The sequence below is a fragment of the Heteronotia binoei genome, chromosome 8 (genome assembly GCF_032191835.1).
Source record: "Heteronotia binoei isolate CCM8104 ecotype False Entrance Well chromosome 8, APGP_CSIRO_Hbin_v1, whole genome shotgun sequence".
Classification (NCBI taxonomy): domain Eukaryota; kingdom Metazoa; phylum Chordata; class Lepidosauria; order Squamata; family Gekkonidae; genus Heteronotia; species Heteronotia binoei.
In genome coordinates, this window is record NC_083230.1 from 111,236,197 (window position 1) to 111,264,084 (window position 27,888).

General features: G+C 47.1%; 1 protein-coding gene across 4 annotated transcripts; it reads right to left on the bottom strand.

The window, feature by feature from the left end:
- Positions 1-256: 256 nt before the first annotated feature.
- On the bottom strand, positions 257-21,464 carry LOC132576578 (perilipin-3-like). Of its 4 annotated transcripts, none has more exons than XM_060245884.1 (9): positions 21,331-21,464; positions 18,851-18,929; positions 14,969-15,164; positions 9,868-9,950; positions 8,713-8,911; positions 7,253-7,440; positions 1,921-1,974; positions 983-1,067; positions 257-775 (listed from the first exon to the last, which is right to left on the bottom strand). In XM_060245884.1, exons 2-9 carry the CDS (start codon positions 18,902-18,904, stop codon positions 627-629), a joined length of 1,008 nt encoding a protein of 335 aa, XP_060101867.1. In that variant the 5' UTR covers positions 18,905-18,929; positions 21,331-21,464; the 3' UTR covers positions 257-626. The 4 variants fall into 4 exon arrangements, with proteins under 4 accessions (XP_060101867.1, XP_060101868.1, XP_060101865.1 ...); XM_060245885.1 differs by having other exon boundaries at positions 21,320-21,383; XM_060245882.1 differs by having other exon boundaries at positions 257-1,067.
- Between the last annotated feature and the right edge of the window lie 6,424 nt (positions 21,465-27,888).

Here is a 27,888-nt window from a genome sequence, read left to right on the forward strand (position 1 = left end):
CAATCTTCCAAGCGCTTACGAGGCTGTTATTATAGGGCCTACAGTAAGATTGGCTACATCATGGGGGTGCGGCCTACTATGCAAAGGAGTTCCTGCTACAAAAAAAAAGCCCTGCATTGGAGAGGTTATTCTGAGTACCAGGATGCAGATTTGGGCTTATCTCTACCTAGAAGAATAGAATAACTCCATTATCAACGCCATATCAACCACAGCAACACCCTCAAATCATTCCTTTAAATGACAAAACAAAAAAAACATCTTCAGCGCGCTATAATCACATTTATTCAGCATCAGAGTCAGGCTTTCAAGATACACCGGCTGCACTCAAGTAGTAGCTATACATTTTTAAACACTACTGAAATTACAAGCGCAAGATGAGTCAGTTCCGCTGTTTTGACGCGTCAAGTCTGATGCCCCCTCAGGGAGAGATCAATGACTTAGTAGCTAATTTCCTATCATTATTGGATCTCTCATCCCCAGGCACATATTTTGGAAGGCAGGAAAGCTCCAGGGGCGTAGCTTAAGGTAAGTTTTTTTGGCAGTTTGTCTGATTCCTCCAATCCTGTCTCAGCTGCTTCCCCCTATCCTACATTCCAACCAAAAAGACACTCATTGGAAACTCAAGATCACAGGTTTTCCTTCTGTTCCAGTGCTTTTAAGGCCTTTCCTTCCCTCTCACTGGGTTTCGGTGCATGTAAGGCCTTTCTTTCCCTCTCGTTGGGTTTTGTGCGCTCTGCAACATTCCCTTGTTCGTCCAGTACAGGATCAAGCGGCCCTACAAGCCAAGACAAAGGAGTGTTATTGACCACATATTCCAGAACATCCTCTACATAGTCCTGGGCCATGAGGACCTTCTTTTGTCCTTGACTTAGAATGATGTTCGAAAGGTCATGGAAAGACTGAGCACTGGCAAAGGAAGCGTGGAGCTCCTCTAGGCTATGATAGGCCTGTTGCACATTATGCTGGAGGCTGCTCGGCAAACCTTGGATGTTGGCGATCAGGTTCTTGAACGTTGTCTTCAGCTGTTCGGTGATGTGGGAAGACATGTCCAAAGTCTGACTTTCTATCTGCGGTGAAGAAGAGATGGGATTTATACCCCCCACCCTTCACTACCTGAAGGAGTCTGAGCGGCTTACAATCTTCTTTCCCCTTCCCCTCCTCACAACAGACACCCTGTGAGGTAGATGAGGCTGAGTGAGCTCTGACAGAAAACTGCTCTTGAGAGAACAGCTGAGAGAACTTGTGGCTGACCCAAGGTCACTCCAGCATGGAGGAGTGGGGAATCAAACTAGGGTTGCCAAGTGCAGTTCAAGAAATATCTGGGGACTTTGGGGGTGGAGCCAGGAGCAAGGTTGTGACAAGCATAATTGAACTCCAAAGGGAGTTCTGGCCATCACATTTAAAGAAACAGCACACCTTTCTCTCCACTGGAAATAATGACAGATAGGGGCATCTTCTTCTGGGGGTCATAAAATTGGACTCCCTGGTCCACTCTTTTTGAAACATGGAGGGTGTTTTGAAGAGAGGCACTGGATGCTATGCTGAAAATTTAGTGCCTCTACTTCAAAAAAAAACAGCCCCCCCCCCCCGAGCCCCAGATACCTGCAGATCAGTTCACCACCATACCCTATGGGAATCAGTCTCCATAGGGAATAATGGAGTGCCCAGCAGACATTTCCCTCCCTCCCCACACTTTGATGACCCTGAAGTGGGGGGAGGGCCTCCAAATTGTGGGATCCCCTGCCCCCACCGAGGGGTTGCAACCCTAAATCAGACCTGGTTCTTCCACCCACTTCACCTCTACATCAGACTGGCTCTTGCTGAAGAGAAGTGTTGTCTGGCAAGTGGACCTCACCCTTCAAGCACCACAACCTCCCATCACTCCCTTGGCCTCTTATCTGGACTGCAGTCCAGTCATACCTGATGCAGCTTCTCCCCGCCTTCCTGGACAAGGTCTTCTTTTCTTTGTTCTATCTAGAGATAAACAAGAGCAACGTTTTAGAGGACTTCAGGTCTACTGTCCAAGCTAGGGCTGCCAAGTACAAGTCAAGAAATATTTGGGGGTGGAGCCTGGAGCAAGGTTATGACAAGCACAACTGAACTCCAAAGGGAGTTCTGGCCATCACATAAGGGTCTGCACACCTTTTAAATGCCTTCCCTCGACTGGAAATAATGAGAGGGGCACCTGCTCTTAGGGGCATAGAACTGGACCCCCTGGTCCAACCTTTGTGAAACTTGGTGGTTATTCTGAGGAGAGGCACTGGATGCTATGCTGAAAATCTGGTGCCTCTACCTCAAAAAAACAGGCCCCCTGAACCCCAGATACCAGCAGATCAATTTTCTATTATACCCTATGGGAATCAGTCTCCATAGGGAATAATGGAGTGCCCAGCAGATATTTCCCTCACTCCCCCCACTTTCTGATGACCCTGAAGTGGGGGAGGGCCTCCACCTGGGGATTGGCAACCCTAGTCAAAGTTTTTGGCTGAAAGGACAAAGCAAATGTCTGCTAACAGAAATAGCATAGGTACTGGAAGAAGACAGTGATGATTTAGGGTTGCCAGCTCCCCCCAGGCTCTTAGCGGTCAATGGGGAAGTAGGGCTGCCAGATCCAGGTTGGGAAACACCTGGGGATTTAGGGATGCAGCCTGAAGAGGCCAGGGACCTCAGGGGGGCACAATGCTATGATTCCATCCTACCCACCCCTTCAAGACACCCCTTAGCTGATTCGTTGACTGCATAATCTAGCTGCACACTCATTTTTATTCACTCCTGCTAGGCTGTTTTTGCATATTTACACCTATGAGTCTACAAGAACCAGCCAGCCATGTTCCGAGAAGTCTTCCTGTCTTCAGTCCAGCCAGGGCTGGCCCTGCTACTAGGCAATTGTGTAGGGCGCTGACTTTCTGGGGGCACCAAATTGGATGCCCACCCTATGACTCTGTGTTGGATCATGCCAAGCTAGTTGGGACTTAAGACTCTGGACTGGGCTGCATGAGGGACAGTCTCTCTGCTGGACAACCCAATAAATTAACAGCCTTTGCTGTTTTCAAGTCCTCTCCTGTTTGAGGCCTCAAACAGAGTAAATGCTCAGACTTGGAATATAGAATATATATACTATAGACTGGAACTTAGGTTTTCATAGATCTATTTCTCTTTACAGGTAGATTATAAGACCCAAGTAAGCTTAGCTATGAGAGTGTGTGTAGAGTTCATCTGATTAATAAAATGCATAACCTTCTATTGTATTCAGAACTGAACTACTGATATCTTCTGTTTTGCCTTCTGAGTTTGTGTGTCTTTAAGCCTTCCGTTTGGAGTCTAGTGGAATAAAGTTTATTTGTATTGTTTGTATCTGGTTGTTTGGTAGGCTTGCCAATCCCCAGGTCCCGGCTGGGGTTCTCCTGCTTTCCCAGGCTCCTTCCCACCCCCAGTCAGCTGGCCCGGGGCGGGGGGGGAGGAAGCCCCGCCCCCACAGCCACCATGTGCCTTTCCACCTCCAGAGGCTTTAGTCTCCAATCGGAAAGGCTTCCTCTTGGGATGGTGTGTCTGTTACTTTGAAGAAGCTGGAAGCAACTCATGAGTAGAGAAGCCAATCCCTCGCTTCAGAGTCGCCAGAAACCGGGGGGAGAGGGGCGGAGGGAAATGTCTGCTGGGCACTTCATTATTCCCTATGTGGAGATCGATTCTCATAGGGTATAATGGGGAATTGATCTGGAGGTACTGAGGGCTCTGAGGGGGCTGTTTGAGATAGAGGCACCAAATTTTCAGTATAGCATCTAGTGCCTCTCCCCAAAATACCCCCGTTTCAAAATGATTGGACCAGGGGGTCCAATTCTAAGAGCCCCAAAAGAAGGTGCCCCTATCCTTCATTATTTCCTATGGAAGGAAGGCATTTAAAAAGGTGTGCTGTCCCTTTAAATCTGATGACCAGAACTCCCTTGGAGTTCAATTATGCTCGTCACACCCTTGCTCCTGGCTCTGCCCCAATGTATCCTGGCTCCACCCCCAGTGTCTCCTAGCTCCACCCCCAATGTCCCCAGAGGGCTGTACATAAAATAACCCATTAACAGTGACATTATCAGTGCAAGGTGGGGCACCAGAAGTTAGCCTTGCCTAGGGCGCCAGACAGCCCTGGGTCCAGCCAAGACTCCCCAGGTCAAACAAAGAGCCTTAAGTCCTCAGATGCTAAGTTGGAAATGCATTTTAGGGCACACTGTTTATGCCAAGGCCTGTGTCTGTTGGGTTTCATCTATCCAATACGAAACGTGTTGTTGGCTTAAACAGGGATGCCAGCCTTCACGTGGGACCTGGGGATGCCCTGGAATTACAGCTCACCCCCTGGAGAAAATGGATGCTTTGGAGAGTGGACTGCATGGCATTGTACCTCACTGTTCTCCCCAGGCTCCATCCCTACATCTCCAGGAGTTTCCCAGCCTGGAGCTGGCAACCCTACTCCTCATCACCCACCAATGGCCAGGGGGGACTTGGCAACTCTGTGGCCTAGAGCAGGGGTGGCCAACGGTAGCTCTCCAGATGTTTTTTGCCTACAGCTCCCATCAGCCCCAGCCAGCATGAGTACTTCAAGGTTGGTAATAAAACCAGCAGGAGCTCCCCCATGCCATCCCCAGTGCACCCGCCACAACAGGCATGCTGGGGAAGGTTGAAGGCATTAGATACGACAATAGGTATTAGATATTGTTGCATCTTTCCCAGCGTGCCAGCTGGAGCCCTGGCCAACCCAGGTGGAGCTCCACTCCTGTGCACTTCTGCCCCAAAAAAGCCCTGGTTACAGCAAAGGCATTTTGCAGAACATGGATCTGCCATCAGATTTTCAATGAACTCTATTGTATCTCTGCATTTACACAGCCTGTAAGTGCCATTGATAACTTTGGAGACATCAGTGGCAGCGCCATTACAGCCAGAGCTCAGTATTAAAAAAAAAGAGGCCCGAATTCCTCCCAATGCAGCCTATGCCCCTGCATTACCTAGGCAGCCCCTGAGACACTTCTTATGCAGGAACCAACACTGGGTAAGCCATGGGTCCCCAACAGGGTGCCCTCAAGCACCATAATGCTCATTATCACCTTTCCAGGCACCTGCCAAATGTTTTTAGAAAGTGGGTGGGACTGGGCTGAGACTTCTGCCCAGCAAAACATCTGATTGGCTGTGCAGGTTTTTCTTAAAGTGCTGCTTTAGCAGTAGCTACCACCATATCACTACGTAAGGTTGCTAAGTCCCCTCGCCTGGCTTGCAGGGGGATTTTGGGGTGGGCAAGGATGTTGCACAATGCCCCCAATGCAATGACATCACCCGGAAGTGACATCATCATGTTGGAGAGGCTCCGGTATTTGGTCAAAACTCTGTTTTTCACCCTCAAAACCATAGTGTTTGCCCAAATACTAGAGTGTCCCCCACACAACGTCACCAGTGCGATGATGTCGCCCTGAAGTGACGTCACTGCATCAAAGGCAGGCCTCAGATTCAGTGGGAGCTCACAGGAGCACAGCTCCTGAACCTTTCTGAGGGTTCCACCTCCTCCTTCTGAGAGTTCCACCTCTGAGAGATCCAGTTTGGTGTAGTGGTTAAGTGTGCGGACACTTATCTGGGAGAACCGGGTTTGATTCCCCACTCCTCCACTTGCACCTGCTGGAATGGCCTTGGGTCAGCCATAGCTCCGGCAGAGGTTGTCCTTGAAAGGGCAGCTGGTGTGAGAGCCCTCTCAACCCCACCCACCCCACAGGGTGTCTGTTGTGGGGGAGGAAGGTAAAGGAGATTGTGAGCCGCTCTGAGACTCTTTGGAGTGGAGGGCAGGATATAAATCCAATATCATCATCTTCTTCTTTGCCCATTGAATAGTATGTGCAGCTGCACAACAATGCCTGGATGTTCTCCCTTTCCCCCTGTATTTTATATTACAAAATTGCCTTTACTGGAATTGTCAAAATTAATAGATAACTTAACCAAAAGTTTTATAGCATAACATTTTAAAATGTTGATGATATTTAGTATAGAGATAATAATATGGGACAATTTATGTAAAGAAAGTATTGTAGATGTAAGCTTGTATTCTTTGAAAGTATCTTTATGTAGAATAAGGTTAAAATGTATTGTGCTCTCTATTCCCCCTATCCCTTACCCTTACTCTTTCTGAAACCAATAAAACTTTTTAAAATTCAACAATGCCTGGATGAGCTCCACCACCTATTTTTCTACAAAACAACCCCTGATCAAATAACCCTGTTCAGGGGTGGGGTGTCCCATGGAGGGATCTGGAGGCTGGCAACACTATCATAAGGATCTTCACTGCGTGACTGAAGTTAAGCAGTAAGCAGCCCTATTGTGGCTGGCTCCGTCTTCTGCGGCAGCCATTTTTGTGGCAGCATCCACTCTAATTTTTTTAAAAAAAAAAATCTTTCAAACTTTATTGCCGTTAATCAGGATACAACGCAGGATAACTTGGGAGAGGGAAAATTGATCAGTAGCTTATCACATCAAAAAGGATTAACATAGGGCACAGTACGCGTGTATTGCATTAATTACGTTCAACCATTATTATTGCAGAAGCTATGACACGTCCAATACATATCTTGGTCCTAGTAAGCTCAGGGAGAAAAGGAACACAATTTAAGAAATATATGAATAAATAAATAAACATAGGTGAGTATATATATCAGTATTGGGTGCTACAAGTCAAGAAAAAAAATAATGAGCAGGCATTTGCTAGGTTTGGTGAAATGATTGATCCAAAGTGCTTGATTCGTTTCATCCAAAGAAATGGAAGCCATTTCTTTAACAGAGGGGAGTGTTTTGATCGTGAATCACGAAACTGAAAATCAGCCGTAAGTTTATCAAAGATACAGTAGTCCCATACCATGACTGCTCTGAAAGGAGGGGGGGGGGGCTGCATCTTTCCATTTTAGTGCTATGACATTTTTGCTGCTAGTCTCAGAATTCCAGAAGTCCCTGATGGTTCAAAAAGGTTGGGGGACTGCCCCCTCCCCAGCCTAAGGATTCAATGTAGTAACTAAAACCCCATTTGTTTCAAAGGATAAGCTTACAAGTACAGCACATTTTCAAATGGCGGTCTTTAGCAAAAGTAGGCAGCCTTTTCCCTCCTTGCAACTTGGGGCAGAATTCAGCGACACCAATTAAATTGCAAGTGTAAGGGAAATCTAGACGAAACTATATGTTACTGGCCGGAAAAGATGCCATGGATATAGCAAAATGTAGAAATAAGCAATGATCCTACCTGCCCAATGTACTGACGCAGTTGAGAGAAAGCCTCTCTGATGTTATCCCGAGCAGTTTTCACCTGGACTACAGCACGCTGATAGGCCCTGTGACGGAGCTTGCTCGATAGGGAGCCCAGACGCACCAAGTAGCTGGGATTCTCAGAAGCTGCATCTGCTCCTGCTGGTGCAGATTCTGCAGGCTCAGCTATATATATAAAAAAAGGATATTATAACATTGGGAAAAGTACAGAAAAGGGCAACTAGAATGCTTAAAGGATTGAAACACATTCCCTATAAAGAAAGGTCAAAGTGTCTAGGGCTCTTTAGCTTGAAGAAACGTCGCCTGAGGGGTGACATGATAGAGGTTTACAAGATTATGCATGGGATGGAGAAGGTAGAGAAAGAAGAACTTTTGAACATACGAACATATGAAGCTGCCTTATACTGAATCAGACCTTTGGTCCATCAAAGTCAGTATTGTCTTCTCAGACTGGCAGCAGCTCTCCAGGGTCTCAAGCTGAGGTTTTTCACACCTATTTGCCTGGACCCTTTTTTGGAGATGCCAGGGATTGAACCTGGGACCTTCTGCTTCCCAAGCAGATGCTCTACCACTGAGCCACCGTTTCTCCCTTTCTCACAATACAAGAACTTGTGGACACTCCATGAAATTGCTGAGCAGTTGGGTTAGTACAGATTAAAAAAGTACAAGGTGATCAACACATGAAATTCACTGCCACAGGAGGTGGTGCCAGCTACAAGCATAGGATGGCTTCAAGAGGGGATTGGATCAACATATGGAGCAGAGATCCATCAGTGGTCATTTAGCCACAAGCTATAGATGGAACTCTGCCTGGGGCAAGTGATGCTCTGTATTCTTGGTGCTTGGGGGGACAGCAGTGGGAGGGCTTCCAGGGACCTCCTGATGGCACCTGGTTTGATTCCCCGCTCCTCCACATGCAGCTGTTTGGGTCAGTCATAAGTTCTCTTAGAGCTCTCTCAGTCCCACCAACCTCACAACATGTCTGTGGTGAGAAGAGAAAGGGAAGGAGATTGGAAGCTACTCTAAGACTCCAAGGGAAGGGAAGGGTATAAATCCAACACTATTTCTTTTCATATCTCAAACCACATCCTACAAGAGGTGGACTCATGAGGGCTCATGGAGAAGAAATTGCCTTCTCCCGGCTCCCATCCCACCCCAAGGCTTTTGCTGTTGCCAAGGCAACTGTTCAGTGACAAGGCCTCCATCTCACATCTCAGCTGTAGGTTTCGCTGCCCTCTGCCCATCCATGTACAGCAGATTCCACACAAAAAGAACACGCGGCAGAGGCCTTGCTATTGTGAGGAGTTGGCTTGGTAACCTAAGACAGCAACAGCAGTTTCGTGAAATCTTTGGTTCTTTTTTTTGACGTTTGAGCATGCCTTTGCTCTTTTCTAGGTTCGGCCCACTTTTTAATAGAATGGTTTGGTCCTCTCTTACCTAGCTCTTCATCCATCCTTGGGAGGTAGTGGTCTAGCAACTCCTCTGACTTCTCCAGCATGGCTTCCGCTCCACTCAAGGCCATCTTACCCATTCTGGTGTCTACCACCATTTCCTTGCCACTCTGTACAGCCTTGGTTACCGCTTCTTTGGCACTGACTACTTTTGACAGCACCAGTTTTTGCGTATCAGAAATAACCTTTAAAAACAACAACAGTCTAACCATTATCAGAATCAGGCAATAGCAGCCAAGCATATGGCAGAACAGTGGTTTCTCCACCACTCAAGCTGACTTTTCACTTATGGTCCCTTTTTTTTAATCAAGCGCTAGCAGGACTAAAATCAGCCCTTGCTCCTTACTCAGTACGTAAATTAGAATTATAGAGTTGGAAGGGACCTCCAGAGGAACTGGTTGGCCACTGGGTGAGACAGGATGCTGGACTAGATGGACCACTAGCTTGATCCAGCAGGGCTCTTATGTTTAAGAAAAGTATGCTCCTTTGCAATCTCTCTCCAACCTAGCACAGATAGAAGAGCTAGAACACTCAGAGGATGGTGTGGAATTGTTTTCTGTGGCCCCAGAAGGTTGGACCGGAACCAATAGGTTGAAATTAAATCAAAAAAGTTTCCGGCTTAACATTAGGAAGAACTTCCTGACCATTAGACCAGGAGGTGGTGGGCTCTCCTTCCTTGGAGGTTTTTAAACAGAGGCTAAATGGCCATCTGACAGAAATGAAGATGCTGTGAAATTAGGGGGAGGTGTTTGTGCGTTTCCTGCACCGTGCAGGGGGTTGGATTAGATGACCATGGAGGTCCCTTCCAACTCTATGGTTCTGTTCTTTTCTCTATCCCAGTATGCAACTGCCTAATACAGGACTATCATTTCTTTCCTGAAAGCAACGAACCTTGTGCAGACTACATCCCTAAAGCAAAATCGTACTTCCACTACCTTTCACTAGGCATGAGCAAGTTCTAAGCCAACAACCTGGTGCTGAACGAAGGTTATTTGGTAGACATATCTAGGGAAGCTTGTTCTTGAAAAGGAGTCATTGAGAAGCTGGCCAGCTGTTGTCCCCATTTTACACTGGACCACAAGAACTTGAGGCTCAAACAATAAGGTGGAGCAAAGGAGGACAATAAATCAGAGCAAATTACCTGGTCAGCTGTCTGATGAAGGATCGGCAGCTTCTCTTCCAGTTTATCCAGGCCCCTCGAAGCGTACTGACCTGCCGCTGAAACTAGAGAGCAAGTTCTCTTTTGATCTGCAGTCGCTACATTGCATGTCTCTTGCTGATCCTTCAGTCTCCCTAGATCATATCCATTAAGAGCTATAACACCTCCCAAGAGCTGATCCCCAGGCAAGGCAGCAGAGAGCCAGTTTGGTGTAGTGGTTAAGTGCACAGACTCTTATCTGGGAGAACTGGGTTTGATTCGCTACTCTTCCACTCCCAGCTGCTGGAATGGCCTTGTGTTATACATAGCTATCGCCAGTAGCGGACTGGCCAGGGTGTCGTTTGCCTGATGGCAAGTGGGCCCCCTTAAACATTAATTAGACAATATGTTAAAAATGTTAACGTCCTTGTAGTAGCTTGAAAATATAATAGGAAGTTCCAATATTATTACTGTAGTGCAACTAAAATTTACATTGTATTTAGGGTTGCCAGCCTCCAGGTGGGACCTGGGGATGATCTCCAACTGGTTTCCAACTGGCAGAGATCAGCTCCCCTGGAGAAAATGCAGTCTGTATTTACATTTAATATCTACTGCATACTGCCAGTAAAATGTACAATATATGTACAAGGTAATTAGTAATTACTAAATATACATATACATTTATTTCGCGAACGTTTTAATTGTACCTTTTTCCCACATGTATTTTTTGAAAATTTTATTCATTTCTTACAAAAATTTAACGATAGCCTTATAGTTGTGGAGGGGAGCTATGTCTCCTGGCAACCAATAGTTTTAGACCCAGTCCGCCACTGGCTATCGCAGGAGTTGTCCTTAAAGGGCAGCTGCTGAGAGAGCCCTCTCAGCCCCAGCCATCTCACAGGATGTCTGTTGTGGGGGAGGGGGGGGAGAAGATATAGGAGATTGTAAGCCGCTCTGAGTCTCTGATTCAGAGAGAAGGGCGAGGTATAAATCTGCAGTCGTCTTCTTATGCATTATGATTTAGACCAGGGGTGGCCAAACTTGCTTAATGTAAGTGCCACATAGAATAAATGTCAGATGTTTGAGAGGTGCAAGACATGGGTGTCAGATGCTGGAGGGAAGGCAGATAGAGTGGGGGGAGAGAGGTGGAAAGAAAGCAACTTTAACTTTAAATACATTCTCTGAGCCACCAGCTGGCTTGGCTTGGAGAAGTGATTTGAAGAGAGAAATGCCTTCTCAAAGCTGGGTGGTGGGGTTTTTGAGAGCCGCACAATATGTGTGAAAGAGCCTCATGTGGTCCCTGAGCTGCAATTTGGCCACCCCTGGTCTAAATGACATCCTATGTAAATTACATATGCACAGAGCCATTTTGTTATTACCACATGTACTATGTTTGAACTATTTTTGCATCCATTGCCTCTGGTTCCCCATCTATTTCCACACACCCTTAATATCACAACCATTATCATATCCACAACAGGAACCTGGTATCCATCCTGTTCCATTGTCTCTCTTCAGCAGATGAATGCAAAGTCAAAGATTAATGAATTTCCTGTCTCGGGCACCATAAGAAAGTCATCGCAGCTGAACACAATAACTCAGTGCCCCAGGATAAAACCTAATTAGCATTTTGCAACGTTTGCCGTTATACACCATTTTCCTTTGTTTGCTGCTGTCTGTATTACAGCACACTGTTTCATTGAAGCACAAACTGTAGCTCCTGGCTCAAGCTGGGCCTAAAAAGGATAAGGACATTGCTGGCTGACTCAGAAATCAGGGGGGACCTGGAATATTTAGTGGCCAGTGCCTGGGTCCAGCTCTGTCTACTAATGGACGGCCAGCCTGGCTCCGCCCCGGGGAACCTAGATCGGGCCTTGCAGGCTGTAGCGACGTGGCTCAGACTGAGCGGGCTGAAGCTGAACCCAGCGAAGACAGAGGTCCTTTGTGTGGGTCGCGGCGCCCTAGGAGGGGAAATAGCTCTCCCAACCTTCGAAGGCGCACCATTGAAATCAGCGCGCCAGGTAAAGAGCTTGGGTGTTTTACTGGAGCCTTTATTATCAATGGAGGCCCAGATAGCAGCCACTGCCAAGTCAGCATTCTTCCACCTGAAGTGGGCAAGGCAGTTGGCCCCCTTCCTGGAGCGTTGCGACCTCGCAACAGTGATCCATGCAACGGTCACCTCAAGATTGGACTACTGTAATGCCCTCTACTTGGGGCTACCTCTGTGCCGGACCTGGAAGCTGCAGCTGGTGCAGAACGCGTCGGCCAGGCTACTATTGGGGCTCTCGAAACGGGAGCACATACGGCCGGGGCTGCGCGGACTGCACTGGCTGCCAATTATCTACCGAGTCCAGTACAAAGTGTTGGTCATTACCTTTAAAGCCCTATATGGCCGAGGACCAGCCTACCTAAGGGACCGTCTCTCCCCATATGAACCCCAGAGGGCACTGAGGTCAATCGGAAAAAATAAAATGACCACCCCCGGGCCGAGAGAGGTCAAGCTCCAAAACACCAGAGCACGAGCCTTTTCAGCTGCGGCCCCTGCACTGTGGAACCACCTTCTGGAGGAAGTGCGGGCCCCGCGGAACCTTGACCAGTTCCACAGGGCCTGCAAGACCGTCCTCTTCAGACAAGCTTACATTGATATCGAATGCCGAGTTGCTAGGAATAAAGGAATCGCCATCTATAATATTATTATGGAATATTTAAACTGGCAGAACCAGAAAATTTATTATTATTATTATTATTAGCCTCCAATCAGCAAAATTATTCTTATTCTAGATAGGGCTTTTTTTGGTAGGAAAAGCCCAGCAGGAACTCCTTTGCATATTAGGCCACATCCCCTGATGTCACCATTGTTTTGCACAGGGCTTTTTTGTAGGAAAAGCCCAGCAGGAACTCATTGGCATATTAGCCCACACCTCTTGACACCAAGATGGCTTGAACTGCGTTCCTGTGCATTCCTGGTCAAAAAAAGCCTATTCTAGAATTCACAGGCTAATTTGCTTATCTGACAATTTGTACAGGGTAAAAAATTCAGCTTCCAGGAGCACAAAATTCTTCGTACAGGAAAGGAAATGAGGGTTCTGCTAGTCCTAGATAATGTGACAAGGCCTTGCCTACAGGCACTGTACTCAGAAGGAGGTAATGCATTTCTACAAAATACTAGGACCTTTGAAGGGTAACATCTTATAAGCCTCTTGTCTTGGGGACAAAAGGGCAGCATATTAATTTCTTAAATTTAAGCACACATTTTAAAAGATGCCATTTTGCAATATTTATTTAGAACTTGGATTCCAAGTTCTAATATATCAGATCCTACAACCAGGGCCTTTTTTGGCAGAAAAAGCCCAGCAGGAACTCATTTGCATATTAGGCCACACACCCCCAATGCCAAGCCAGCTGGAACTGTGTTCCTGTGCATTCCTGCTTTAAAAAAAAAAGCCCTGCCTACAACCATGATTTGTTGTTTCTGCCATTTTTTCCTTCTCTAGCAAATTTTGCAAAATCTATTTGATTACCAGGGATCACACCAGTAGGCTTTTCCAAGTCACTTTCTAGCCATGCCCTACATGCAGAACGTCCTCCTCTTTCTTCTCGCTTCTCAAGCTTCACCAAGTGGACTCAGGCAACTCTGACAGAAGCCCATCTCATAGTTTATATTCATTCCAGGGTACTAGAATTTGAAGGCGTTCCAGTTAAGAGTAGCCACCTCTGGGCAGGGGAATTTCCCAGAGATTGTGGGATTGGAGCTTTGGGAAGACAGGGTTTGAGGAGGGGTGGGACCTCAGCAGGGTATAGTGCAGGGGTGGTCTATGTGGCTCTTTCACACATATTGTGTGGCTCTTGAAGCCCCCACCGCCACATTGGCCAATGTGGGGAAGGCATTTGTCTCTTTGAATCCCTTCTCCAAGCCAGCCAGTGGCTTGGAGAATTCATTTAAAGTTATAAAGTTGCTTTCTTTCCACCTCTCCCTCCCCCATCTATTTTCCTTCCTTTCCTCAAACATCTAACTTTCACATCTTGTAGCTCTCAAACATCTGATACATACTATATGGCTCTTATGTTAAGCAAGTTTGGCCAGCCCTAGTATAGTGCCACAGAGTCCTTCCTACAAAGTAATCATTTTCTCTGGGGGAACTGATCTGTCATTTGGAGATCAGTTGTAATTTTGGGAGGTCTTCAGGCCAGTTTGGTGTAGTGGTTAAGTGCACGGACTCTTACGTGGGAGAACCAGGCTTGATTCCCCACGCCTCCACTTGCAGCTGCTGGAATGGCCTTGGGTCAGCCATAGCTCTCGCAGTGCTGTCCTTGAAAGAGCAGCTTCTGGGAGAGCTCTCTCAGCCCCACCCACCTTACAGGGTGTCTGTTGTGGGGGGAAGAAGATAAAGGAGATTGTAAGCCATTCTGAGACTCTGATTCAGAGAGAAGGGCGGGGTATAAATCTACAGTCTTCTTCTAGCTTGAGGGTGGCAATTCTAGCTCAGATTTTCCATACGTCTCTGGCTAAGGCATAGGGCTGCTAAGTCCAATTCAAGAAATATCTGGGGACTTCGGGGGTGGAGCCAGGAGCAAGGGTGTGACAAGCATAATTGAACTCCAAAGGGAGTTCTGGCCATCACTTTTAAAGGGACCGCACACTTTTTAAATGCATTCCCTCCATTGGAAATAATGGATAGGGGCACCTTCTTTTGGGAATCATAGAGTTGGACCCCCTAGTCCAATTTTTTTTTGAAACGTGGAGGGTAATTTGGGGATAGGCACTGGATGCTATGCTTAAAATATGGTGCCTCTACCTAAAAAAACAGCTCCCCCAGATGCCCACAAATCAATTCTCCATTATACCCTATGGGAATTGGTCTCCATAGGGAATAATGGTGTCTCCAACAGACATTTGCTCTCCCCCCCCCACTTTCTGATGACCCTGAAGTGGGGGAAGGGCCTCCAAAATGGGGGATCCCCCGCCCCCACCAAGGTGAAGGGCTCTAGTAGGCCTTGGGTTTCTTCCTTCCTTTGCTCTGCACTGTTTCCTCACCCCTCAGCCTATTCCTGAGTGACCATAGCAACCCACAGCCAGTGTTCCTTCCCACTGCAGCTTACTCACCCTGAGGTTCAAGCTTCGTCAGAAAGGGCTGAGCGCTGGTTGCAGCCACTTCAGAGATGTGCTTGACGCCTTCCTCAGCCAGATCCAGGACCGCTTTGACGTAGGGGTGGTTCTCTTTGGTCCAGGCATACGCAAAGGCAGCCAAGTCATAGGCACTGCTCACCAAAGGCAGGTTGGACACTCTGGTGATCACATTCTTCAAAAGAACAAGAGAAGGAATTCACTGCCACAGGAGGGGGCAGCGGCTACAAGCATAGACAGCTTCAAGAGGGGATTGGATAAACATATAGAGCAGAGGTCCCTCGGTGGCTGTCTGCCACAGGGTATTGATGGAACTCTGGAACTCAGTCTGGGGCAGTGATGCTGTGTATTTTTGGTGCTTGGGGGGAGGGGGCAACAGTGGGAGGGCTTCTGGTGTCCTGGCCCCACTGGTGGACCACCTGATGGCACCTGGTTTTTTGGCCACTATGTGACACAGAGTGTTGGACTGGATGGGCCATTGGCCTGATCCAACATGGCTTTTCTTATGTTCTTACCCTCCAAAAGAGGAAATTGGATAAACATATGGAGCAGAGGTTCATCAGTGGCTATTAGCCACAGTATATTGATGGAACTCTGGAGACAAGAGAAGGAATTCACTGCCACAGGAGGTGGAGGTGGCTACAAGCACAGACAGCTTCAAGAGAGGATTGGATAAACACAGGCCTTTTTTTGAGCAGGAATGCCGTTCTGGCTGGCTTGGTGTCAAGAGGGTGTGGCCTAATATGTAAATGAGTTCCCATTGGGCTTTTTCTACCTAAAAAGCCCTGGATAAACATATGGAGCAGAGGTCTATCAGTGGCTATTAGCCACAGGGTATAGATGAAACTCTGTTTGGGGCAGAGATGCTCTGAATTCTTAGTGCTTAAGGGGGCAACAGTGGGAGGGCTTTTTGGCCACTGTGGCAGAGTGTTGGACTGGATGGAACATTGGCCTGATCCAGCTTGGCTTCACTTATGTTCTTAAGCAGAGAATCCAATCCGATCACTGTTCTGTTGACTGTTGTCATGCACAGACGCCCACAATAGGCTTGCCAACCTCCAGCTGGGGCCTGGAGATTACTGTAATCCTGAAATTACAATGGATCTCCAGGCAAGAGACCAGTTCCCCTGGAGGACATGATTGCTTTGGAAGGTGTTCATGACATTATGCCAAGTTCGGCTCCTTCCTTTCCCTGGCCTCTACCTCTCAAGTCGCCATGAATTTCCCAAAACCGAGCTGGCAACTTCTAGCACACAATCAGATAAAACAAACCAAACAGGTAGCTCTTTAAATGTGCTGTGCTATAACTGCTGCCAGATATCAGGCCATATTTTGTGTCCAGTGGCACCTTTCAGACCAAGAAAACTTCATTCAAGGTATGAATGAGCTTTCGTGCGCATGCACACTTCTTCAGATACACAGAAGCCTATTCTTTGAATCAGGGGTGGAATTCTAGCAGGAGCTCCTTTGCATATTAGTCCACACATGGCTGATATAGCCAATCCTCCAAGAGCTTACAAAAAAAGAGCCCTGTAAGCTCTTGGAAGATTGGATACATCAGGGGGTGTGGCCTAATATGCAAAGTGGCTCCTGCTAGAATTCCAGCCCACCTTGAATAAACTTTTTGGGTCTTCATGGTGCCACTGGACTCAATCTGTTCTACTGCTTCAGACCAACAGGGCTGCCCACCTAGAGATTTGGCCAAGAAGTAGAGAATCAGCAACACGTCCTTATGTGCATAAACCTTATAAGGGGGGGGGGGAGCCAAAAGAGCCGCACAGAAGGAGGGAGGAACTTTAAATGCATTCTCCAAGCTACCAGCTGGCTTGTCTTGGAGACGTGATTTAAAGAGACAAATGCCTTTTCCAAGCTGGCCAGCAGCGATTGGCAGCTTCAAGAACACAGTGCAAATACATCCAAGGGCCATTCGAATCTTTATAGCACTGGGGTGGCCCAACTTGCCTAACGTAAGAGCCACAGAGAACAAACGTTTGAGAGCCGCAAGACAGGAAGGAAGGCAAATAGATTTGGGGAGAGGTGGAAAGAAAGCAACTTTAACTGCATTTTCCAAGCTGCTGGCTTGGCGAAGCGATTTAATGAGACATGCCTTCTCCAAGCTGAGTGACTGGGGGTGTCAAGAGCCACACAATGTGTGTGAAAGAGCCACATGTGGCTCCCAAGCTAAAGTTTGGCCATCCTAACTATCCCATGCCAAATCTACGCCTTCTATTCATATGCCTTATTAACCATCACCATGTGGGATGTCTTATATGCATATATCCTCTAAGTATCAAGGCACAATTTAGTTCTGTTAGGTAAGGGGCTTTTGGCCGGGGGGCAGTCACAGGCATCACAAGAGACTTCACATCGCAGCCACTGGAGAGCTGCTACTAGTCACAAAAGACCTGCGTGGTCAAGCAGATCACTGATTCCTTGGCGAGGAGAATGACCAGGGATATGAATACATCTTCCTGCCTTTAATAGCCTCGTGATTTACTTCAGCTCTCACTTTACTCCTACTAGAATTCAAGTCATCTGTAAGTTGTACTGCATGCATATAGATGTTTTATCGTTTTAATGAATGGCAAATGCTGCTGCGGAAATGTCATTATTGGAAATCAGCCCTGTTTACAGGGAAGGGCGGTTCAGAAATTGAATCGAATATATAAATAAATAGAAATACATTGCAATGCAGAAGCACCAGATATTATTGGGGCAACCCACACACACACACACTTTATGGCACTTGCTATAGCAGGGGTGGCCAAACTGTGACTCTTTCACACACATTGAGTGGTTCTCGACACCCCCAGTCAGCCAGCCTAGAGAAGGCATTTCTCTTTAAATCACTTCTCCAAGACAAGCCAGCCGGTAGCTCGAAGAATGTAATTAAAGTTAAGTTGCATTCTTTCTGCCTCTACCTCCCTCTCCCCATCTTCCTTCCTTCCATACTGGAAAATGTATTTAAAGTTAAAGGTGCTTTCTTTCCACCTCTTCTTCCCCGCAAATCTATTTGCCTTCCTTCCTTCCTGTCTTATGGCTCTCAAGCATCTGACATTTGTTCTATGTGGCTCTTACGTTTGGCAAGTTTGGCCACCCTGTGCTATAAAGATCCGAATGACCGCTGGATGCATTTTGCACTGTGCTATTGCTTATCTGTTACTTGTCCCAAACATTGACTTCATTTCTTGCCCAGTGAGCCATTCAGCAACTCTGCAGCATCCGTCCGTATCGACACATTACAGTTATATGGCTGAGGATTTCCTAAGCCCCTCAGCCAGTCCAGGCCAAGATAACCAATGCTACTGGCAGATAACGGATGCTACTGGCAGACCAAGCCATGCTTAGATTAGGGATGCCAATCCCCAGGTGGGGGCAGGGGATCCCCCAGTTTGGAGGCCCTCCCCCTGCTTCAGGGTCATCAGAAAGCAGGGGGGAGGGAGAGAAATGTCTCTTGGGCACTTCATTATTCCCTATGAAGACTGTTTCCCATAGGGTATAATGGAGAATTGATTCACAGGTATTTACAGTACTGTTCTTGGAGGTAGAGACACCAAATCTGCAACACTGCATCCAGAGCCTCTTCTCAAAACCCACTCCAAGTTTAAAAAAGATTGGACCAGGGGTCCAATTCTATGATCCCCAAAAGAAGGTGCCCCAATCCTTCATTATTCCAAATGGAGGGAAGGCATTTAAAAGGTGTGTGGTCCCTTTAAATGTGATGGCCAGAACTCCCTTTGGCATTCAGTTATGCTTGTCACAACCTTGCTCCCGGGTTCCACTCCCCAGAGTCCCACCCCCCCCCCCAGATATTACTTGAATTGGACTTGGCAACCCTAGTTTAGATGTAAACAGACATACCTCTTGTCTACTCTCCAAGGAGGGGCTGGGTTCTTCCTGCTTCTTAGAAGCCATTATTTTGTCCAAGCAAGAAGGGAGACTGCAAACAAGAAACCAGAAGGACTGTGAAGTGGCAGCCCATGAAGGAATGATAAGATATCCTTAAGTATAAGGAAATGTCACTGGAGACCAAGATCAAAATAATTCATGCTATGGTATTCCCCATTACTATATATGGTTGGGAAAGCTAAACAATGAAGAAGAGTTGGTTTTATACCCCACCCTTCACTACCCAAAGGAGTCTCAGAGAGGCTTACAATTGTTTTCCTTTTCTCTCCCCTGTGAGGTAGGTAGGGCTGAGAGAGCTCTGGGAGAACGCCTCTTGAGAGAACAGCTCTGAGAGAACTGTGACTGTCAGCTGCTGCATGTGGAGGAGGAGTGGTTCTCATGAAGAACTTGACAGAGGAAAATCCAATAAAATGGAGAATTTTGCAGATACCACTTACAACCAAAATGACAAATAAGGAGGTTCCTGATTACATCAATTCTGAATTCTCTCAAGAAGCCAAAAATTACTAAACTGAGGCTATCATACTTGGTCACATTGCAAGAATTCAAGAGGCGCTGGGAAAAAAGACAATAATACAAGAAAAGAAGATGACCCAACATGAGGAGCCGTGTCAGCCTGTCTACTGTCTGTAGCAGTAGAAAACCGCATGACAACATTTGTGGCAAGGTATGAGTTTCCATGAGTCAAGGCTCACTTAAGTGAGCAGTGACTCCCAAAAGCTCATTCCCTGCCACAAATGTTGTTAGCCTTTAAGGTGCTCCTGGAGTACTCTTTTTAACCTCAGCTGGGGGAACCCACTCAAGGGAGCCACAGCCACAGACAGCCCTTAGTGTCAAAAACCCAAGCTAGGCTGCTAAAGAACAGCTCTGGAGATCATTAGCTCTGTAATGGCTCTGGAGGTCATTAGCTGGCCATTACAAGAAACACGAAAGCAGGCTCAATATAGCTTTGTTCTAAATAGGACTAGCAACCCCCAGGTGGGGCCTGGAGATCTCCAAGAATTACAACTGATCTCCAGAGACCAACTTCTCGAAGAAAATGGCTGCTTTGGAGAGTGACTCTGGGGCAGCTTTAGAGCCACATGTGGCCCTTTCGCACAAATTATGTGTCACTCAAAGCCCCCAGCACCCTGTCAGCTGACTTGGAGAAGGCATTTGTCTCTTTAGATCACTTCTCCAAGCCAGCTGGGGGCTCGGAGAATGCATTTAAATTTAAAGTTGCTTTCTCTCCAACTCTCCTTCCCCCTCCCCCCAAAATCTATTTGCTTTCTTCCACCTTTCCTTACTGTCTTGCGGCTCTCAAACCTCTGAAGTTCATGTCTTGCGGCACTTGAGCATCTGATGTTTATTCTATGTGGCTCTTATGTTAAGCAAGTTTGGCCACTCCTGCCATATGGCCTTATATCCTACAGAGGTCCCTCCTCTCCCCAAATCACACCCTCCCTTGGGTCCATCTCCCAAATCTCCAAAAATTTCCCAACCCAGAGCTGGCAACCATAGTCCTAATGCAGCAAGGATTTTATATGTTCACTTAGTGACTACTTTGCAGGGGTGGCCAAACTGTAGCTTGGGAGCCACATGCGGCTCTTCCACACACATTGTGTGGCTCTCAAAGCCCCCACCACCCCATTGGCTGGCTTGGAGAAGGCATTTGTCTCTTTAATTCACTTCTCCAAACCAAGCCAGCCGGCAACTTGGAGAATGCATTTAAAGTCGCTTTCTTTCCACCTCTCCCTCCTTCCTCTCCCCTATCTATTTGCCTTCCTTCTTTCCTGTCTCGTGGCTCTCAAATATCTGATGTCCATGTCTGAGGCTCTCAAACATCTAACATCTATTCTATATGGCTCTTATGTTAAGCAAGTTTGGCCACCCCTAGACTATAGTGCATACTGTAACCTTACAAAGCTAGAAGATCACTCCCTAGACTACAGACTGCATTTCGTGAGGAGGCAAAGAAAGACTATACAGAATTAAGGTTGACCCTAACCTCAAAAGTTTCAAGACTTCAACATACCCTACAGCAGAGGTGGCCAGACTGCGGCTCTTTGAGGCATATTGTGTGGCTCTCAAAGCTTCCACCACCCCGTCAGTCGGCTTAGAGAAAGCATTTGTCTCTTTAAATCGCTTCTCCAAATCAAGCCAGCCAGAAGCTTGGAGAATGCATTTGAAGTTAAAGTTGCTTTCTTTCCACCTCTCCCTGCATCCTCCCTCTATTTTCCTCCCTCCCTCCCTCATTTAGTGGCTCTCAAACATCTGACATTTATTCTATGTGGTTCTTACATTAAGCAAGTTTTGCCATACCTGCACTAGAGGCTTTCAATAACCCCACTCTCCATATTAGATGTGTAATATAAACACAAATTTGCCATTAGCTAACAATACAGAAACAAACCAGAGAAGAAAACCACAAGCTTAACATACAACACACTCACAGTTCCTGCCACAGCCAGATCCTCTTGCCTGCAAGAAAAACTACTTCAATCTCTCTTCCCCCACCCCCATTTCTTTATATAGCAGCTGGTGCCCTCCCAGCTGAAAACTATCACACTGACAATACAGAGGACCACAGACAACAGTGCAGATTCTTTTCTAGCCAATTAGAGACAACAGGTGGGGATATCCAGGGCTTCAGGTTGCCAGTTCCAGGTTGGGAAATTCCTGTAGATTCGGGGGAGGAGACTGAAGGTGGGGTTTACAATTCTTGTCAGCACACCTCAAAAAAAGATATTATAGCATTGGGGGGAATGTCCAGAAAAGGGCAACTAGAATGATTAAAGGGTTGGAACACTTTCCCTATGAAGAAACGTTAAAGCACTTGGGGCTCTTTAGCTTGGAGAGATGTTGACTGAGGGTGACATGATAGAGATTTTCAAGATTATGCATGGGATAGAGAAGGTAGAGAAAGAAGTACTTTTCTCCCTTTCTCACAAGAACTTGTGGACAGTCAATGAAATTGCTGAGCAGTCAAGTTAGAACGGATAAAAGGAATTACTTCTTCACCCAAAGGGTGATTAACACATGGAATTCATTGCCACAAGAGGTGGTAGAGGCTACAAGCATAGCCAGCTTCAAGAGGGGATTGGATAAACATATGGAGCAGAGGTCCATCAGCAGCTATTAGCCACAGCATATTGTTGGAACTCTCTGTCTGGGGCAAGTGATGCTCTGTGTTCTAGCTGGGGAGGGGCAACAGTGGGAGGGCTTCTAGTGTCCTGGCCCCACTGATGGACTGCTTGATGGCACTTGGGGGGGTTTTTTGCTGCTGTGTGACACAGAGTGTTAGACTGGGTGGGCCATTGGCTTCTCTTTATGCTCTTATGAGGGACCTCAGCAAGGTATAATGGCACAGCGTCCACCTTCCAGAGCCAGTTTGTGTAGCGGTAAAGTGCACAGACCAGGTTTGATTCCCCCTCTTCCACTTGCAGCTGCTGAAATGACCTTGGGTCAGCCATAGCTCTGGTAGGAGTTGTCCTTGAAAGGGCAGCTGCTGTAAGAGCCCTCTCAACCCCACCCACCTCACAGGGTGTCTGTTGTGGGGTGTGGGAAGGTAAAGGAGATTGTGACCGCTCTGAGATTCAGAGTATGGGGTGGGATATAAATCCAATTTCTTCTTCTTCTTCTTTCAAAGCAGCCATTTTCTCCAGGGGAATGGACCGCTGTCATCTGGAGATCAGTTGTAATTCCGAGAAAGCTCCAGGTTTCACCTGGAGGTTGGCAGCCCTACAAAGTGAGCCATGCTTCCTCGACTAGCAACTACTAGAAGCCACATTTTCTCCTAGCTTTGTTAATCAGGGAGGGCTGGTGCAAGACAAACTGAGGAAGTCCACCACAGACTAATTCTTTGGGAAACATGATCCTGAAAGCACTTCACGAGCCTCTGTTGCCCGACGTGGCTGCAGAACCTTCTGCCACTATTTGCAGACAGTGGTTGTTCTCAGGAATCAGGAGAATGACCCAGCTCCTGTTGTCAGGTCCCTAGGGCTGCCAAGCCCCTGGTCTGGGACAGTGGGGGGGGGGGGGCAGTGGGGGGAGCCTCACCCAATGTCGCCGGTGTGATGACATCACTCGGAAGTGACATCATCGCAATGACGACATCGAGCGGCGGCCACTCAAGGCGTTTCCGGGAAAATTCTATGGTTTTCCTAGATGCTCTAGCCATTTGGGAGGGGAAAACTCTACAGTACCTATTGTACTGTAGAGTTTTTCCCTCCCAAAGCGTGCATGAAGAGAGTCCCCCGCCAGAGGCTGCAAGGAACTTGGCAACCCTACCTGAGGTCCCCCTTGGCACCCATAGGGGACTGGTGGCGCAGGGTTGCCTGATCCAGGTTGGAAACCTCCTAGTGATCAGGGGAAAGAGCCTGGGGAGGAGAGGGACTTCATTGGGGTACAATGCCATAGAGTTCACCCTTCCAAGAAGTCATTTTCTCCAGGAGAATCAATCTCTGTAGTCTAGATATGAACCGTAATTCCAAGAGCTCTCCAGGTCCAGGCTTCATTTTTGGAAGGAGCTCACAGGAGCAGAGCTCCAGAACCTCTAAATCAGGGGTGTCCAACATGCAGCCCAGGGGGTGGATCAGACCCCCATATGGGCCCTATCAAGCCCACGAGCAAATCTAAAGTAGGTTTGCAACTTACAGATACACAGCTGAACAACACCTGAACAGCATACTCAAGATTGTTACAGCACAGACATTGTCTCCAGTTTTTGATGCAATAATTCAGAATAAGAGGTGTCAGCTATTAGAGACTGTTAAATAAATGAAATATTGCAGGAGTGCTAATTTTTAAAGCATGTCTTATTTTAAGTTTTTGGAGTTTTTTTAAATCTTTGTGTTTGTCTGTGTCCGCTACCTGGCATTACATTTCATGACACACATGGCCTGACCCAACAAGCTCTCATTTATGTCAGATCCAGCCCTCATAACAAATGAGTTTGACACCCCTGCTCTAAATTTTATTGTGTTCATTCTTACCTCCCCCCCGCTTCAGATACTTGCTTCTGGGCTCCATTGTTCCCTGTGGGAATTTTGCTGAATTCTAAGAGTTGACAAACTTTCAAATATCCACCCCCGCCCCCCCCCCCCCAAAAGGGAAAATGACCAAAACATATAAAGCAGACAGATGGAAATCTTCCTCATGCCAATGTGGCCACATAGGACAAAGTCATTTTAAAAGTATGATGGGAGTAGGGTATTATTATGACAATTCTAATTCAAGAAGCATTCTAGGGTAGATGCTGAGCTGATATAAATTAGTCCACCTTCTGGTGATGCCAGGGTTGCATGGCATATGCAAATGAGTTGTGCTAATGAGCTCCAGCACCTCTTTTTCTACAAATACTTGCTTCTGGGCTCCCTGTGGAAATTTTGCTGAACTCTAAGATTTGACAAACTTTCTAATATTTTCCCCACAAGACACGGAAAAATAACCAAAACATATAAAGCAGACAGATGGAAATCTTCTAAGAAATGAACCCTGCCCAAGTCCACCTGGAGGCGGCATCACTATATCCAGCTGACTCCAGAGGAAAATGGCTTCAGCTGCACATCGAATTTTTTAAAAGCTAGCAACTCTTAAGTCAGGGGTGTCGAACTCATTTGTTATGAGGGCCAGATCTGACATAAATGAGACCTTGAGGGATGGGCAGCGTCTGTACCTATTTATGATTAGGTAGCAGAAATATAAATTTTATAAAGAACAGACCAACACAAATGTATTTTTTAAAAAACTTAAAACATGCACTCATTGGTCTTAAAGGTGCTTTCTTTGTATTTCTCCCATGGGATCCAGGGAATTGGGCAAAGGAAGCTCTGGCTCTTTCCTTCCTTGCCCAGGGGATGGGGAGGAGCCTCAGCCAATAGAAGGAAGAGAGGTTTGGCTCAGTAGCTCTGCTGTGCAATTGAGAGAGCCTAGCAAAGCAAGCTATTCTTCCCCCTTCCTCCCCAAGGGAGGAGCCTCAGCTAATAGAGAAAACAGAGGTTTTGCTCTGTAGCTCCTCTGCAATTGAGCAAGCCTGGCAAAGCAAGCTGTTTTGCAGAAGGAAGCTATAGAGAGGGAGGAGGAAGCAGATGACAGCTATTTGCTCAGGGGCCTGATAGGAGCCCTCCGATGGCCTGATTCGGCCCCTGAACTGCATGTTTGACACCCCTGTCTTAAGTTTTCAAGATCTCCTCAACATTGCTAAGGCCGTTTTCGCACTCACGTTTTACTGGCGCCACGACCCTCCTCACGCCGGCGAATCTGCATGGATTTCGCACCAGAAGCGCCAGCGCACCCAGAAGCGCCAGCTACTTCCGTCGCTAAGCCAGCGCAAACGGAAATCACAAAGATGCAGGAAAACGTTTGCGCTGGCTTAGCGACGGAAGTAGCCGGCGCTTCTGGGTGCGCCGGCGCTTCTGGTGCGAAATCCATGCAGATTCGCCGGCGTGAGGAGGGTCGTGGCGCCAGTAAAACGTGAGTGCGAAAACACCCTAAGAAAACTTCACAGCGCTATCCAAGTGGATCCTTCTTATCTCTTTCTGTTTTGTTTTTTGGGGACTGATTGTGCAAAAATGAAGAAGCCCCGTTTGTACTTTTGGCTTATAAAGATAACTTGTTCAAATGTAAAAAAAACCCCAAGTACCACTTATATAACCTTAAAAAAAAAAAAAAAGACGACACTGGAGTTCTTGACTCCTCATAAGCCGCTTTCAGCCAGATGTCAAGATCATTAGCAGCTGAACAAAAGGAAATGATTTCCCATGGCTTTGATTTGGTTAAATGCAAGCAGAAAGCTGAAATCTTCCCCAAGTGCTAAGTAGGATGATGCCGCGTCTCAGAAATCCCATCTGAAGGCAATTTAAAGTATAGGAGAAGAAGGTAGCTAGAAAAGAAGCTTTGAAAGAGGTTTAACATTTCCACTGTACAAAAGTAACCGGCGTGTGCTTTTTCCTCCATTAACCATGAAATCTATAAAGAGGCACAAGAAAATGGTTTCGCTGAGTCTTATTTGTTTTATTTGAATGTTTGGCGGAGTGGGTCACCTATAAGGCTTCCAATCCCCAGGTGGGGGCAGGGGATACCCCGGCTTGGAGGCCTTCCCCCCACTTCAGGGTCATCAAGAAGCAGAGAGGGGGGAGAGGGAAATATCTTCTGGGGACTCCATTATTCCTTATGGAGACTGATTCCCATAGGGTACAATGGTGAATTGATCAGCGGTTATCTGGGGCTGGTGGGGGCTGCTTTTTGAGGTAGAAGCACCACATTTTTTAGCATAGCATCTGGTGCCTCTCCTCAAAACATCCTTCAAGTTTCAAAAAGATTGGACCAGGGAGTCCAATTCTATGATCCCCAAAAGAAGGTGCCCCTATCCATTATTTCCAATGAAGGGAAGGCATTTAAAAGGCATGTGTTCCCTTTAAATGTGATGGCCAGAGCTCCCTTTGGAGTTCAATTATGCTTGTCACAACCTTGCTCCTCCTGGCTTCACCCCCAATGTCTCCTGGAGAGCCAGTTCGGTGCAGTGGTTAAGTGTGCAGACTCTTATCTAGGAGAACCGGGTTTGATTCCCCACTCCTCCACTTGCACCTGCTGGAATGGCCTTGGGTCAGCCATAGCTCTGGCAGAGGTTGTCCTTGAAAGGGCAGCTGCTGTGAGAGCCCTCTCCAGCCCCACCCACCTCACAGGGTGTCTGTTGTGGGGGAGGAAGATAAAGGAGATTGTGAGCCGCTCTGAGACTCTTCGGAGTGGAGGGCGGGATATAAATCCAATATCTTCTTCTTCTTCCTGGCTCTACCCCCAAAGTCCCCAGATATTTCTTGAATTGGACTTGGCAACCCTAGTCATCTATAGACTTGTGGGAGGCTGGGGGGATGGAAGGCTAGGAAGACTCCAAGTTTCCTAACTTGGAGCTGCGGTGGGGGGTGGGGGTGGAAGGATAGAGGTGCCAAATCCAAATTGGAAAACTCCTGGAGATTTGAGGAGGGAGCCTGGAGTGGCCAGAGACCTCAGTGGAGTACAATGCCATAGAGCAGGGGTGGCCAACGGTAGCTCTCCAGATGTTTTTTGCTTACAACTCCCATCAGCCCTATCCATCAGCCATGCTGGCTGGGGCTGATGGGAGTTGTGGGGAAAAAACATCTGGAGAGCTACCGTTGGCAACCCCTGCCATAGAGGCCACCCTCCAGAGCATCAGTTTTCTCCAGGGGATCTGATCTCTGTCATCTGGAGAGAAGTTATAATTCCTAGAGGTGTCCCACCTGGAGGCCAGCATCCCTAGTCAGCAGATAATAAAATTTTAAAGCAGTAGCAATTCAGCAAGCTGTGCAGGGGCACACAAGTAAAAGAGGAAAGGCCCCTAATAATTTTGATGGTTTGTAGACTGTGGGTTTTCGGTAGGTGAAGCTATTTTTACCCCACGTGCTGTACTCCCTGAAACGTTCTCTATTGCAACCCTATGAAATGATATAAGATGCATTAGTACAGGAGTGGCCAAACTTTGTTAATGCAAGAGCCACATAGAATAAACATCCGATGTTTGAGAGCCACAAGACATGGGAAAGGAAGGAAGGAAGGAAGGAAGGAAGGAAGGAAGGAAGGAAGGAAGGAAGGAAGGAAGGAAGGAAGGAAGGAAGGAAGGAAGGAAGGAAGGAAGGAAGGAGGGAGGGAGGGAGGGAGGGAGGAAGGAAGGAAGGAAGGAAGGAAGGAAGGAAGGAAGGAAGGAAGGAAGGAAGGAAGGAAGGAAGGAAGGAAGGAAGGAAGGAAGGAAGGAAGGAAAATAGATGGGAGAAGGAGAGGTGGAAAGAAAGCAACTTTCTGGCTGGCTTGGCTTGGATAAGTGATTTAAACAGAGAAATGCCTTCTCCAAGCAAGCCAATGGGGTGGTGGGGGCTTCAAGAGCCACACAATATATGTGAGAGAGCCACATGTGGCTCCTGAGCTAGAATTTGGCCACCCCTGGTATTAATGAATGAAATTCTGTACAACCCAGGTCTAACATATCTCCAGGATTG